The sequence below is a fragment of the Polypterus senegalus genome, chromosome 13, assembly GCF_016835505.1.
Source record: "Polypterus senegalus isolate Bchr_013 chromosome 13, ASM1683550v1, whole genome shotgun sequence".
Classification (NCBI taxonomy): Eukaryota; Metazoa; Chordata; class Cladistia; order Polypteriformes; family Polypteridae; genus Polypterus; species Polypterus senegalus.
In genome coordinates this window covers 84,638,999-84,654,481 of record NC_053166.1, presented here as the reverse complement: position 1 = coordinate 84,654,481, position 15,483 = coordinate 84,638,999, and the positions used below count along the sequence as shown (strand labels likewise).

Genomic DNA, 15,483 nt, shown 5'->3' with positions numbered 1-15,483 from the left:
CCCTGTGGGGTGTTTGCCCTACAGCATCCAGTGAGGGAAGGTTATTATCAAGACAGAGACATGGCCTACACTGGAGCTGCCACTAGGCTGCATTAGCGTGTAATCAACAATAGTGTAGAGGTGGGATTTGGGGCAGGAGCTCGCAGGCAGGACAAGACTGTGGTCAGACAGCTGGGACAAAATCCTGGGCTTTTTTGACAGAAATTTGAAATTAATATTATTGAATGTGCATGGGTAACATTAGGAAATGTTTCTTTTCTTTGATTGACTCAGATCTATGAATGTACAGAGAACCTTATGATAAAAATAAAGGAACTTCTTGCTGAATACTGTGCTATTGAATGATCCAGGTCTTAAAATATGGTAACACTTGACATATTTTCCATTGCTGGAAGGTTGTACCGTTTAAACCAAGTAAAGAACTGAAATATAATGTGATATATATTTTGAAATATCATAACCAACAACATAAGCCACCTGTTCTTTAATAGTTTTCATTTTGAAGTCTTAACTGTGCTTATATTTAGAGTTACCAGTGATTAGTATATAATAAAAAAAAGTCCAACAAAACCTGTATAATTTTCCTCCTCCTTTAACTTTCCAGCAACACATTTCTTTCACTTCACCTTTACTTCACCTTCAAATTAGAAACTTTGTTAGACATAACCTGTCCAATTTTCCACACCTTGCACCTACATCTTTGCCGGAAAAACTATTGATCAGTCTTGAGGACTCAGACAGCATCTCCGTAATATATAAAACCATATTACAGTCCCTCCCTTTCAAACATCCCAGAGTACAGTGGGAAAAAGATCTCTCACTCAACATCTCAGAAAAGGAGTGAAAGGCAGCAATGCACAGAATTCACTAGAGCTTCATATGCACAACGCATACAATTATTCAACTTCTTGTTTAAAATTGTCCAAAATGTTTCCAGTGCAAGATCCAATATAAGAACGTTACAATCAAGTTCCAGCCTTACTAGGCCACATGTTTTGTGCCTGCATCAAATTAACATCATTTTGGACCAAAATCTTTAAATGCCTTTCAGACAGCCTTGGTGTCACAATCCCTTCTAACTCATTAACAGCTGTGTTTGGTGTACTTCCAGATGAGCTTAAAGTGGAGAAGGACAAACAAACTGTGATTGCCTTTACTCCACTTTTGGCACGCAGGCTTATCTTGCTCAGCTGGAAGAATCCTAATTCATCTTTTTTCAGTCAGTGGGTAACTGATGTATAATATTTGAAATTGGAAAAAATCGAATTTTCACTTAGAGGATCTGTACAAAACCTTTCAAAACCTGGCAGGATCAACATTTTAGAATAAGAATTTTAACTGAGGAAGCGGATTCTCTCCCCTCTTTTTTATTCTATTTATTTATTTATTTATTTATTAATTTACCGGTATCTGTTTACTTATTTTTACTAGTTTAAATTTTTTCTCTGCTGGCCTAGCTCTCTTTCTCATGGGTGGCGTTGATTTGCGTTAAACCTAGTTTTGTTAAACTTGACTTGCTTTCATGGAATGTTATTTGATTTTAATAAAATCAATAAAATACTAAAAAAATCCAACATTTGTTAATATCTTTCATCTTAACTTATCCGTTTTAAAAGTGAAATGGTATACCTAAAGGCAATTGTTGACATGATTTCAATGGAATAGTTATATTTACACATTTACATTGCATTGAAAGCACAAATACAGTAAACAAGTCCATGCCACTGAACAAGGCAATATTTGCCCAGAGTATAAATTAAACCCCTTCATCTTTTTCTGAAGTGGTCTTACCAGCTACATTATCACAAATGTACAATATTGTAGCAATTCCAATCTCTAAGTAGGTCCCATTCCTGAATAGGATGTTGTTCAATCCCTGGATACACTCACACGCATATTTCCATAGAAAAAATCAAGTGTCCTCGTCACCAGTACCTCAAGAGAGTTAAATATTTAATTACACTTACATTTAATCAACTGGAATTTTTATCCATAAAGACAGACAAGTCATAAATGAGTATGGTAATACAGCCTGATTTACAGTTTGCCACTGTATGGTCTTGCCATGTTTACTGGTCGAAAGGCTGCGAACAGGCTCAGATGGGACTCAGGGTTGTTCACCTCAGGGTATGTTCACATCTAACCACACTACATCACATTGGTCCAGTTTACTGTTGACTATCAAACTAAGATGCATATTTTTAATATGTGGGATTAAACCAGAATACCTGGAAACAAGTAGTGGGCTGTGAACAAAACCCTGGTATGTGGAGCTGACAGCCAGCCTTGCTATATACTTTAGCCACTGTGCTGCCCAAAAAGTACAGTGCACTCCCAAATATAGTAATTAAATTGGCAATAAGATGTTTTAGTAAACTACAAAAAAGTTTACAGATTAAAGTAACTGTCAATGTATGTATATTAGTGGCAGCAATTACTTGCAAACGCTTAGATACTTATTTCACATTTTTCAACTATATTCAGCAAGTCTTTGGACAGTGCAGTGCAAAGCTTGCGAAAAATGGAATATTCAGAGATTGCTGAAGTCAACCAAACATCGCTGAACACAGAGCAAGTTTTTCAAAGTTGCTTATTAGGGCAAAACCAGTTCATTCGTATATTAATAAATTTACTTAGGAAATGGCAGGTTTTTCTGTAATAATTAGTACAGACAAAATAATGGACATATCAGACCTTACTGTATTCACTTGCCAGCCAGTCAGTCAATCAATCAATCAATTTCTATTTTATATAGTGCCTTTCACAGATTAGGATGTCACAAGGTGCTTTACATACCTAACAAGCTAAAATTAAACAGTTAACAAACAAGCTTTAAAATGCTTGTCACTTTTGTAGAATAAACTTTACATGGAAAAGATTATTAACCTGAGATGATAGGTTGGCAGTATTAGGATTATTATAGTGGGTACAGAAAAGTGAAACACGTGTTTTCACTTAAAATGATTTATGTGTGCGCTAAAAGAAGCAAGTCTTTAAATGGAATATGAATAAGTTTGTCCATTCAGGTTCATGAACAAACCTTGAAAGCAAGTACTAAAAAGCAGGGACTATACAGCTGAAAGGGCTGCAGAATTGCTCTTTGGAATTGTGAGATGGCCTTGCATCAGAGGATCTCAGTTGTTTTGCAGGTTGATAAAATGGAAGTAATGATGAACGGTACTATGGGATTTGGAGATTAACAGCTTTTTAAGAAGGAGAATTTTAAAGAAATGTGATACTACAAAGCTATCCAGTGTGGTCAGATGAGGTGGAGGTGAGCACTTAATGTTTGCTTTGAGTCAGAACTCCAGCTGCAACATTTTAAACTCTATGCAGTCAATCAATACCTGAAACAGGAAATCCATTAAAATGTGTATTATGGTAATACAGTTAGCAAAAGTTGAAGCGATGAGGAGAATGAGGAGAGTTATTTCTACAATACAGAAGGAGACAAGGATTAGACTCTATCAAATTGTAAAATGACGACCAGATATCTGCAGAGATGCTATTTGTAAAACTGAAATCAATCCCAGGACTGGTGACAATGAGTAGAAGTTTGGAGGAGCCAAAACTGAGTTAGAATTTGCAAAGCTGACTGAACTGAAGAAATTCTTTCTATGAATTTATTGGGGATTCATGGATATATGTTGTTTATGCAGGCAATGAACTTGACAAAATTTGTTTTGCACCTTTCAGAAGACCCTAGGAGAAATAAAGGTAAAATTTCATTGCAACAAATATCTTTACAATAAAATTTTCATTACAACGAAGTATTTTTATGGTCCTTACAGTTTCTCCATATGACAAGAGTCTACAGAAATCTCGTTACTGTGAAGTACATTCAGCAGATATTTTCATTACAACGAAGTGCACAAAAGACCTTGAAATGCCTGAATGAATCATCCACGGAGCAGCTAGTTCTGTGGCTGCAGCTCAGTTGTGCACAACGATCCCCAAACAAAAACACTGTAATTTTTTTCTTTCTTCGAACTTTCCTTGTACTGCTTTTTTTTTTTTTTGCCTTTTTTGTTTCCTGCGGTTTTCAGTGATACCTTTTGCTTATTGCTCGTCAACATTTGAAAAACATACATTAGAATTTAACTCATTGTCACCCTCCTATAGAAACAGCAGACACGAAAAAACGATAACAGTTCATATTAGAAAAAAAAAAAAAAATTTTTTGCAGCTCTTGATTGTGGCAAAAAGAAAAAAGACATTGCCAGTGAATTCGGAATTTCGGCATCGACACTGTCAACTTTTTTGAAAGACTGAGCAAAAAAAAAAGAAGAAAAATCTCGGGTTGCAAATGTATGTGAACTGCTGCATTTGAAGATGTCGAAATTTATATGGTTCAGTGATGTTCATTCAAGAAATATTCCTATTAATTCGGCACTCATTCAAGAAAATGTGAGGTTTGTAAACTCTCTTGGGACCTCCCCCAGCTAGACAGCATGGTGAAGAGCGTCCTGAAGTGCGATCTCCGCGTCTGTACAGGGCAATAGCAGGCTCACAGCTATGCTGCATCTCTCCGCCAAAGTAAACAGAAAAGATCTCGATGGGTGGTGCATGGTTAGGAACACGTACATTGTAAATGCAGATAACAGGATTACCTGGTCACTGACCTGGCCAGGACCCTGCCTAACTGCTGTGTCTGTATATAGCAGAGTGGCAGATCACACTACAATAAATAACTGTGCCGTTCCTGTTTCCAGCTGAATAAAGATGGTTTTGCTAAAGTACTGAGACTAAGCCTCGTGTTTTGGGGTGCAAGACAGGGACTTATAGCGCGACAACGATCTTTTAGGATTTGCTTCTGTGCCTGCTATTGCCCTGCTCAGCAACGGACACATAATCTTCCACAGACGCTGAAATCACGCTTTGGGATGCACTTCAGCGTGTCGTTACGGTTGGGTGGGATCCCAAAAGTGTTCAGAAACGTCACAATATGAAGAAGAAAAGGATGAATCGGCTTCTGATTGATAACTGTGCTGCACACAACATGCTACGACATTTAGATAATGTTAACATTGAATTCCTCCCACCCAATTTCACAGCAGTGCTTCAGCCATTGGATTTGGGCATCATTCGCACCCTAAAAGTGTATTATCGCAAGGAGATGCTAAGAAAAATTCTTGTCAGAATAACTTGTAGGCAGGAGGAGATTAAAATGAACGCGAAAGAAGCTATTGAAATAATTGCAAACACCTGGACAAAAGTTAAAGAAAGCACTATAGTAACAAATACAGAATGTCATTACAACAAAATATTTTTTCGGTCCCTGGGAGTTTGTTGTAACGGAATTTTACCTGTAGGTTGAGGTATTGTCAGTATAGAAGAGACACATTAAACTGAAAAACCAAGTAGCCAACAGACAGTATGTAAATATTGCACAAGCAGTGAACCTTGAGGAATACCGCAGGAGACAGTGGCTGGAGATAGCTTGCTTCATTACTAAAAATAAGCAATTGCTAAAGTGATGTAGCAAGTTTTATGGTCAATGCTGAAGGTCGTTTTAAGACCAGGAAGAAGTGTAGGGACGTACCCAAAAATTCTGAAACATTAGAGATAGGAACAGAGTAGAAAAGTGCAAGAATTTGGTGAAATGACAAAATGAAAAGAAGAAGGCATGTTGATCTTAACATATTAGATGGAAGACTGAGAGCAGAGAAGATGAAAATTTGCTTTTTTCCACATGTGCAGAATCTGGTCAATCATCTAAGTTAACACACAAGGATTACCCCTCACTGATCACCAGCGAGAAGTATTTTAACCTTGCAGCAGGAGATGCATGCAAGAAATGTCGGAGTTCAGAGGAATAGATTTGTTTGTGAGGAGTGAGTCCAGATGATTGTCATTTGATATCCAGCCTTCGGCCAAGGTTCCTAAAAGTTTGTATTTCACCTGTGTAACAGAGACAAAGACGCATGATTGATTCTTTGGAAGTAGCCTGGTCTTGACCAGAACTGCCAGTTCTGCAATATGTTATTGTGGGTGGCTTTCTCAGCAGTAGATGGATGACAAGGTGAGTGGAAAAGCGACTATGAGGCTTGAGATGCGTGGGGTGGACAAGAGTCTCTTTAGAGGTTTTTACAGGTGACAGCAGTGACACATTTAGATGATAGGAGATAGCAGTGACACATTGAGACTGCACTTGGAGAAATAAGGTGGTTGAGAGGTTACAGCTTAAAGTATTTCTCTAGGATCAAATGTTAATCTGTATATAAAAATAAAAGAAGTTTTCATATCAGTCCACCTAATACTACATGATCTGTGGTGCCTTAAGTTATTTTTATATAATTGTGACTTATATTACTAAAATCTCTCTCATACAATATACATTTTTCATAATGTCACTCTCCTAATATCTTCAATAAACAGTTAAAACAAAACAGGTAGTATCAATCAAAGGATTTCAAAAGAATCCAAATCTTCTGATAGTGTGGAAAGCATTGAAGAATCCTCTTAAATTCCACGCAGAACTTCAGAATACTCTGCATATTTCATGGTGTCAGCAACATGTAAAACCAGAAGACCTTTTGTACATTTGTGAAAATTAAAACTCCTGATTCATCTGCAAAAGATCCATAATTTAAAAAATTCTGAAATGTAGTAATTGATGTCATCATGATAACTGGAAAAATGACCAACCAAAATATTTTTACTCTCCAGATATCTAATGTACCAATTGAATTTTCAGTTAAGCTTTAAAAGCTGCAATTTCTAATTAAAATAACATTAGCAATGATAATTAATAAAAGTTCAGATTAAGATTTAAATACAGAAGAAACAGAGTAATGCTTTTTCCTACAATTACATAAATATTACTCCAGAATGGAGAATAAACATGCTGTATATTACATAGTTTATTTATGCATAGACAAAAAGCAATACTGTTTATTAATAATATTGACTAATAAATATGAGATTAATTACTACACCTTCTTCTATTTGCTAAGGTAAAAATTAAACTATGAAATGCACCTGGGAGAGAATTTCTGCTAGTATTTTAATAAAACAGAACAAATGTATCATCTAAAAATACACTAAAATTAATTGACCATAACTCTATGCTGCATATCCTTATGTTTTCCTAGATTTTGAATAGGGAATGATATGCCTGCTTACAGTTATAATCACAACACTAAGACAGTGCAGTAATAACGTTTGTGTTTACAGAGAAACTGATACACAAAAAAGTTTTGCCTTACCCTTACACTCCATTATACTGTATGTCTTGAAAATAATTTTAACGTATTATAACACTAACTTAAAGAATTCAGAGGAACACATATTCTGGCTACACATAAAATACATTTTTCAGAGTTTTTTTAAACAACCTTATTTATATTATATAGTGAGTGCTGCACGGCACTGGTACAGTTCATTGCTTGAGAGAGGATATAATTATATAGTATGTAACTACCTTACTATACCACATATGGTTAAGTTGGAAAAACTAGGCTTGACTGGATCTGATTTAAAAACTATTTAATTTTGAATAACTATGTTGTTACTTATACTTTTAATATAAATTTGTTTGCGTATTAGCTTATTTTTTCTGTGTGAAACATGTACAGGTGTTATAATTTTAAACTATTTAAATACTATATCTGTTAAAGATCATTTTAATTTAACTACAAATCATTGTTTTGACCTACTATACTAGATATTTCAGACGCATGATTTGAGAAGGCAAGCTGCATTATACAGGAAATGACCTCAATTATCACTTTCTACCCGATGTAGTGGTAAAACCAGCAATGGAAAAACCTCCAGTTAGACCTCAGACAGACCACAGATCTCGGCTGGGTGTCAAGTACATGACCTGTAGGGGGAAAACAGGAGAGGAGATGCATCTCTGTTGGAGACCTACTAGAGAAGAGAAGGACCTGCGGATATACAAGATGTGGATACAGCATAGAGGACAATTCCAAAGCGTTACAAGTTTTTAAATTTCTAAATTACTTACTTACTTTTCTAATAATTTGACATTATGTTATTTGGTTTGCTTATTGTTTAAATGTTAACACATCCAGACTTACCAATACTTCAGAATGATCAAAGATTGTGTGATCGGTTATTTTTGATTTACTTCTTTGAATTTTCCTGCTCTATAATCAAAGTACATTACTTGCTATATGTTAACATTCATTATTGATAGAGATTGTTCAATAAAGTTTTACGTGTCTTTCACAGCTGTCTGGACCTGCAGCAATGGACCAATTGGTGTAACGGTGTTGACTTGTGAAAAATACTACCCTTTTTGTCACGCTTTTTGAAACAAATTTTATTTTTATAGAAATTAAATTGCAATCACTCTCACATTATGGTTTTTAAAACATCCTATCTATTTTCACATTTTTATATTATTAAAATATAAAATTATAGTAAGCACCCAAAGAAATATTGTTATTACATATTCTGATACTGTGTTTACCACTTCAATGAATTCACTGATGTGAAGTAAAACCAGAAATGCTCAAATGGGAAGGGAAAAAAACTGAAAAAGAAAAAGAAAAAAAAAAAAAAACAACCTGTTTCCATTACGTTTTGTCATACTGTGCTATTTTTAACAGAATAAAACACTTGTCTTTAAAAAATACACCATGCAAAAGTAGACATAGACTTCAAAACTGTAAATCTTGACACAAGTACATGCATTCAGTTTATTCACAAAAACAGCCCAAACTGCTAAAATATTACAAACATCACCGTTTTAAGGATGTAACTGGTAACTTTTGAACAAGAGACCCTGTATCCTGTTTCTAACCCATTACTGCACTGCATCTGTCAATATGCATTAAAAGTGATGCCTACAAATTAAAGTTGTAATCGTTTTCTCTGGCAACACTTGAAAATGTCAAATTAAAGACAGTCCACAAATATTTTTCCAGCATTTTTTAAAAACAAACTATATATATATATATATATATATATATATATATATATATATATATATATATATATATATATATATATATATATATATACTGTATAGAAAGGTAACTTTTTCTGGATGAATAATGCAAGGGTAATATTTGACAAATTTTTGCTATCAGAAAAGGGGAAACTACATACTGTATTTAGGTTACTTTCTCTTTTAATTACAAACATTTCATTGGATGGTATAAAATTATAGCTTTCTGGTGTAACAAAAAAGAACCCATCCCACCCCATTAAAAAAAAAAAAAAAAAATTAAAAATACAGAGCATGTGGTAAGTAGTAATAATGGTGCTCATTTACAATAGTGCTTGTCATTAGCCACTAGTTTTAAAATATAGCTGTAAATTTACATTCTCTACACAAGTACTGTATCTTTCCACACATAAACAACATTAACACCAAACACAGAAATGATTTGATTGTCCATACTCAGTCTGTTATTTCTCAAGTTTGGCAATGTACAGATCCATCTCAAAATCACTGCTGGAAAAAGACAAAAAAAGGGTACCAAACAGAACATATAAAAAAAGGAATGAGTTGCCATAGACTTCTGTTTATTTTTGGTTCAGGAAAAGTAGGTGCATCCATTCGTTTCAGCCAAATATCCTTGCCTGAAACAATACAAGCAAGAGATGGCATTGCACTTGATGACAGCTTTGGAATTATTCTCCTACTGGAACCACCGAAATGCAGCTCCTGTGGGTAGCATCACCTTCTGGAACAGAAACAAAGAAAGAAATAAAGGCGTTATTAAAGCTGTGATGAAGGATTGTGTGACCGGAGCTTATCTGAGAAGCCTTTGTTCCACACGTGAATAAAGGATAAAATAAAACAAAAGACAGAGACTCAATTTTTCAAATCAATAGTAGACAAACAGGCAGCATTGGAAGAGGGCAAACAGAAGCCTGTTGAGCATTTTATCAAGCACTGTCAAAGCAAGCCACTGAAGCATTAAAGAGAGCAAATACCTTTAAAAGGCAGAAAAGTTTTCAAATATTAAAAGCAGAGGGATGATGCAAACACGTTGGTGAAACAACAAACCCAAATCTAAAGGAGATATCAAGGAAACTGCACTCTGTTATCTGGAAGCGCTGGACAAGAGGTGACCTTTTTGCCCTATAATTTGTTAACTGAACTAATGAAATTAAAAATGTAAAAAAATTCATAATTTTTCTGGAATAGGCAGTATTTAATAGAGAGGAAAATGTAAGTAATTAAATAAAGCAATTAAGGGTCTGTAACGTGTATTGAACATGATAGATAGATAGATAGATAGATAGATAGATAGATAGATAGATAGATAGATAGATAGATAGATAGATAGATAGATAGATGAGAATGCCAGCATAGCTAAATCTTTCAAACAGTGACACCAACATTTGACAGTATGAAAACTGTACGATTTTAGTGCCCAAAGGCGGCTAGATGATAATATAAGTAAGGATATGGATTTTGAAACAATATGAGGACAGTTGCACTTTCTTTTAGATTTGGAGTTATGTCTTTTTATCTATTCTTATTTATCATAGTACCCCATATGTTGATTGCAGTTGAGAATATCAGGGTACTCTGTGACAATACCACTGTACTACTACTACTACTACAAGCTGGAGTTTAACATCACTCCTTCTGATTTTCATTTTGTGTTGCATTGCCGAGGCCTACCTTGACTTCTGCCGTATTTTTCAATTTGTGCTCACCTACTACAACGTCCTGTCCCCACATGTTAAACAAATAATTAAATTGCATAAATGGCTAACCTTAAGCACGTTGTACTACTTTTGTAGAAATCATGCCATATAAAGAAGCGAGGTGTTACATAGGTGAGCGGTTCATTTACAAAGACATCCTGCTGGCAGAGTTTAATCAATTTTATTTACTTTAAAAAACATTAAAACACAAATCTGGCATTTAATCAAAAATACATGCCAGTCAGTCATTCAATTTCTAAACCACTCAGCCCTGAACAGGTTTGTGGGGGTTGCTAGAGCCTACCCCAACTAGCATAGGTCGCAAGGCAGGAACAAACCCTGGACAAGACGTCAGATAACGCATATCCATCTTAGGATTAACAAAGTATATCAAATCAAGATCAAAAATAAAATTGTTAAGTTTCTTCCTGACATATGGAGTTGCAAGAATCTAGTCCATTGTGGCAGCCTGAAGGAAAAAACAACACTGGATGAGAAGCAGCTCACTGCAAGGCACTCACACACATATACTTTCATTATTTCCATTAATAAATGGATATTAACAACGTGTGTGGGAAGAGGAAGAAACCAATGCAGATGCAAAGCTCTCACATAATAATTGTAAGCCTTTGGAGCTGTAAGACAGCAGCACTAATCTCTGTGCCACACTGCCACCCAAGTAGACACAAGTATAATTAAAAAAAAGTGAAGCTCCAGGCTATTGGTTTGCTCTGCAATATTGTTCACTGAAAGCATCTTTAACTAACTGCTCACTCTGTAAGGCAGTATATAAATGAATATATGATTATTAAGGCTTAAAGAAAATCAACAGTGCCAGATAGGGGCTGCACAAATCGTTATGATCACCTTTCAAACTTGTGAACATGAGCTCACTATGGCATATACCATTTGAAACCAAACTTGGAAGGAACACAAGACAGAAATTATAGCTGGTAGGGCGATTTGTGACAACATGTCTTAAGCATCATACTCCCTTTGTGAAACTCACTTTATCGGCATCTCCAAGCTGCTTGTTTTCCCCTGGTCTTTGTGCTGACCTGTGTTTCCAAGCTCCCTTTAACTCTGGCCCCGCCCACTTCTTTAAGAACAAAGAGTGATAAGAAGTGACTGGCATGAGAAAAGCCCATTCAGCCAAGCGAGACTCATTCATTTCCTGGAGGCATGCTCGTTTCCTTAACCCCTGGGTATAATCAACTTGTTCTGTGAAAGACTGCTGTGTTTTAGCACCTGGTACGATATTCCATATAACTTACAGAAATTAAGCAAAAACATGAGAATTTATTATCAGTTCCAGTCCATTTTCTCTTTCTCCTCAGATTCTATTTCTTCCCTCTAATATCATTCTCATGCTGAGCTTAAAGTCATTAGGGTTTAACCTTAAGTGAACTATTCAGAATTTGATGTGCTTCAGTAAAAGCCGCCTGTTATCTGGCTTTTGTCCAGATGTCTGGATTTCTTTTAACCTGTTTTTATTTAATCAGGGAGAAGACTGCTTGTTCGCTCTTTCAAAAGCACCAATGTCATTTCTTTCTCTGAGACTCTAAAGGGTGTACCTAAAAGCAAGAGTGCATCAAGTGAGGGAGCAAATGTGTTTGAGGTCTAGCATTAAATAAGAACACTTCCGAAGGAAGTCATATTTGTTTTGAGTAGGGAAAGAAAAAAAAGAAAACAGCAAGAGTATAATAGACATTAACAGTTAAGTAAATGAGACGGGCACAAAATTTCCTGATTTTATTCTGTTCAGATTAAAAGTTACCACTTCTCTTCTCAGTTCTAAAAATATATTATACACAAAAATTGAAACCTTTTCATGACAGATAACTATTTTTCACCCCAGCAATTAATTAGATCAGTTAATTCAAGACAAAATTTATATTCAAATGAAAATGGGGAAAATAAAGAAGGAATGTTTATGACCCTGAACAAGCGTAAAACATTTTTTATGTTTGCAAACTCTCAGAGAGTAGCAAGAATAAAAGTAAAATGCTATACATTAGAAAAGAACCCTTGACCAATATGATTACAAATATACAATTGAACTTTTAAAATATAATGTAACTAGCTGTGCTACCTGTCTATATCAGGTTGAAATCTAAGTAATCAATGTAAACCTCAGCATTAATGTTTGCAGCTCACCATGCAATGCTTATGTCTCTGTTATACGCCATTTGGTATAGGATTTATAAAAGCAGTGCTGATGTTTGTGAAGCACCATCTGCTGGAATGACAGAGACATAGCAACTAGACGTATGCAAAGACAGACACACAGACACTTATCCTTTCAGTAAGGTGGATTAATACTTTATAATCAATTACTGAATATTTATGTCATGTATATGCAATCATGTTGTACAGGGTAGAGCACTAGTTTGTAATGCACTGATTTCCTTAACCTGCCAGTGTTAGGAAATAAGTATCAAGCATTGTGGAGCATCTCGTTTTCAGTGGCACCTTTGTGTAAATCTACTCTATTTTACTGCTTGTGCTCTCTGCTTGAGAGGAAAAAAAAAAGATATAAAAAAGGTTTGTACAGGTAGTTCAGGAGAAAATGCAATGTCTCTGTCATTCCAACAGATGGCGCATCATAAACATTAACAAATCTTTAACGAATCTCACACCAAATGGCATAAAAATGAGACAGGTTACAAAGCAAACGTTACTGCTGAGGCCTACGTAGATTACTTAGATTTCAACCTGTCTTAGACAGGTAGCACAGCGTAATATCTATAAAGGCAAATTACTACACTTGTTAATCTTTCTGTTTTTATGGTTCATTAACATTACCCTTTCACGTTCTCAAAGAGTCAAAAGTTTTGTCCAGTTCCACCAGTTACAATGACGGTAACCCATAACAAGATGCACAAACACACAATGGGGTAACTAGACGTTTCGGCTGTCCCAGGATTATATGAAAGGATCCTATTGTCCCATGCAAATAAGAGAAGAACATGCAAACTCCACATAGAACTGTTGAGCTCAAATAACAAACACATATCTATTCTTTCTGAATTTTAACAATGTATACAGGCAATTTGGCATTAGAACCATAACCTTGTCAAAGATAAAATATTCTGTCATAGACATCTTTCACATAATAGTGTACTACTAAGGGAAATGTCGTCTGCATGGATACGTGTATAGTAATCCCTCCTCGATCGCGGGGGTTGCGTTCCAGACCCCCCTACCCGCGATAGGTGAAAATCCGCGAAGTAGAAACCATATGTTTCTATGGTTATTTTTATATATTTTAAGCCCTTATAAACTCTCCCACACTGTTTATAAATATTCCCTGCAGAGTTATACAGCATAATCCCTTTGTATTCTCTTAGATATTAGGTAAGATTCATTGAAATTATGTATGTAAACACACTGTTTATATACAGTAAAACCTAAATATTATTTTAAAGATATCGAGCGTCTCTAATATCACATGTTACAGCCATTATGATAGACAGGCCACCAGCAATAAATACGTACAATGCAAGAAAAATTGTATACAGTAAATGTGTGTACAGTGACACTAAACGTATGTACATGTACTAAGTACTGTAAGTAGAAAATTAATTATGGTTACTCACCAACAATGACACAATGACTTGTCCGATAACAATGAGTTTAATTTTACTGCACAACAAATGACAGCGTTACAGCTCTTCTAAAGGAGCCTCTTCAGGCGACTATGTAGCACCACCGTTGTTCTTCTTCCGGCAGTCTTCAATCCAAATCTCTAAAGCAGATTCGATCCGGACTACTGCCTTATTACATCCACTTACAACTCGTTTTGCACCCTGGTTAAAAGGACACTGTGGCCGTAGATCTTATATTCCTTTCCTACTTTTTAAATAAAAATGCAGCCTCATTGATGCTGTAATGGCGTCCTACAGCGTTGTAGCTTTTCCCTTCCTTCAACAAATCCAAAACGTTTACCTTTTCAGCAATCGTTAACATCTTCCGTTGCCGGTAGATGCACGGCCCCTGAAGCAGTAGCAGGAGCAGATCGTTTTGGAGCCATAATGAAGGGCTTGACTACGCACAAAGATAAACACAAAACAGCACAAAAGTTAACTCTTTACACAGCGAAACACGTTGATGCGGAATGAGCGAGATGAGACTTCCTGGTTAACACCGCATTCAGCACACAGGAACTAAACTGCGTGCTCTGATTGGTTAGCTTCTCAGTCATCCGCCAATAGCGTCCCTTGTATGAAATCATCTGGGCAAACCAACTGAGGTAGCATGTACAGGAAGTAAACAGATCCATTGTCCGCAGAACCCACGAAGCAGCGAAAAATCCATGTTAAATATTTAGTTATGCTTACATATAAAATCCGCGATAGAGTGAAGCCGCGAAAGTCGAAGCGTGATATAACGAGGGATTACTGTATACAGAAACATATATTATATACTTGTGGAATCTACTTGAATTTTGCAAGCATCTATCCATCCATCCATTATCCAACCCGCTATATCCTAACTACAGGGTCACGGGGGCCTGCTGGAGCCAATCCCAGCCAACACAGGGTGCAAGGCAGGAAACAAACCACAGGCAGGGTGCCAGTCCACCACAGGGTGCACGCACACCAGGGACAATTTAGAATCACCAATGCACCTAACCTTCATGCTTTTGGACTGTGGGAAAAAACCGGAGCACTTGGAGGAAACACACGCATACATGGGGAGAACATGCAAACTCCATGCAGGGAGGGCCCGGGAGGTGAACCTGGGTCTCCTAACTGCGAGGCAGCAGCACTTCCAATGAGCCACCACACCGCCCTATTTTGCAAGCATGTTAATATTATTTATTTTTTATTTGAAACACACTTTTAT

General features: G+C 36.1%; 1 protein-coding gene across 8 annotated transcripts in view; it reads right to left on the bottom strand.

The window, feature by feature from the left end:
* The window catches only part of cxxc5a (CXXC finger protein 5a), a 316,967-nt gene that overhangs the window by 129,912 nt on the left and 171,572 nt on the right, over positions 1–15,483 (bottom strand). For 7 of the 8 annotated variants that reach the window (XM_039773817.1, XM_039773819.1, XM_039773820.1 and 4 more), the window contains exon 3: positions 8,983–9,659. The exons of the other annotated variant lie outside the window; for it this stretch is intronic. In XM_039773817.1, coding sequence (XP_039629751.1) covers positions 9,615–9,659 — 45 coding nt within the window. In that variant the 3' untranslated portion in view covers positions 8,983–9,614. Of the gene's footprint in view, positions 1–8,982; positions 9,660–15,483 lie in introns of those variants that run through there. 8 annotated transcript variants of the gene reach the window in all.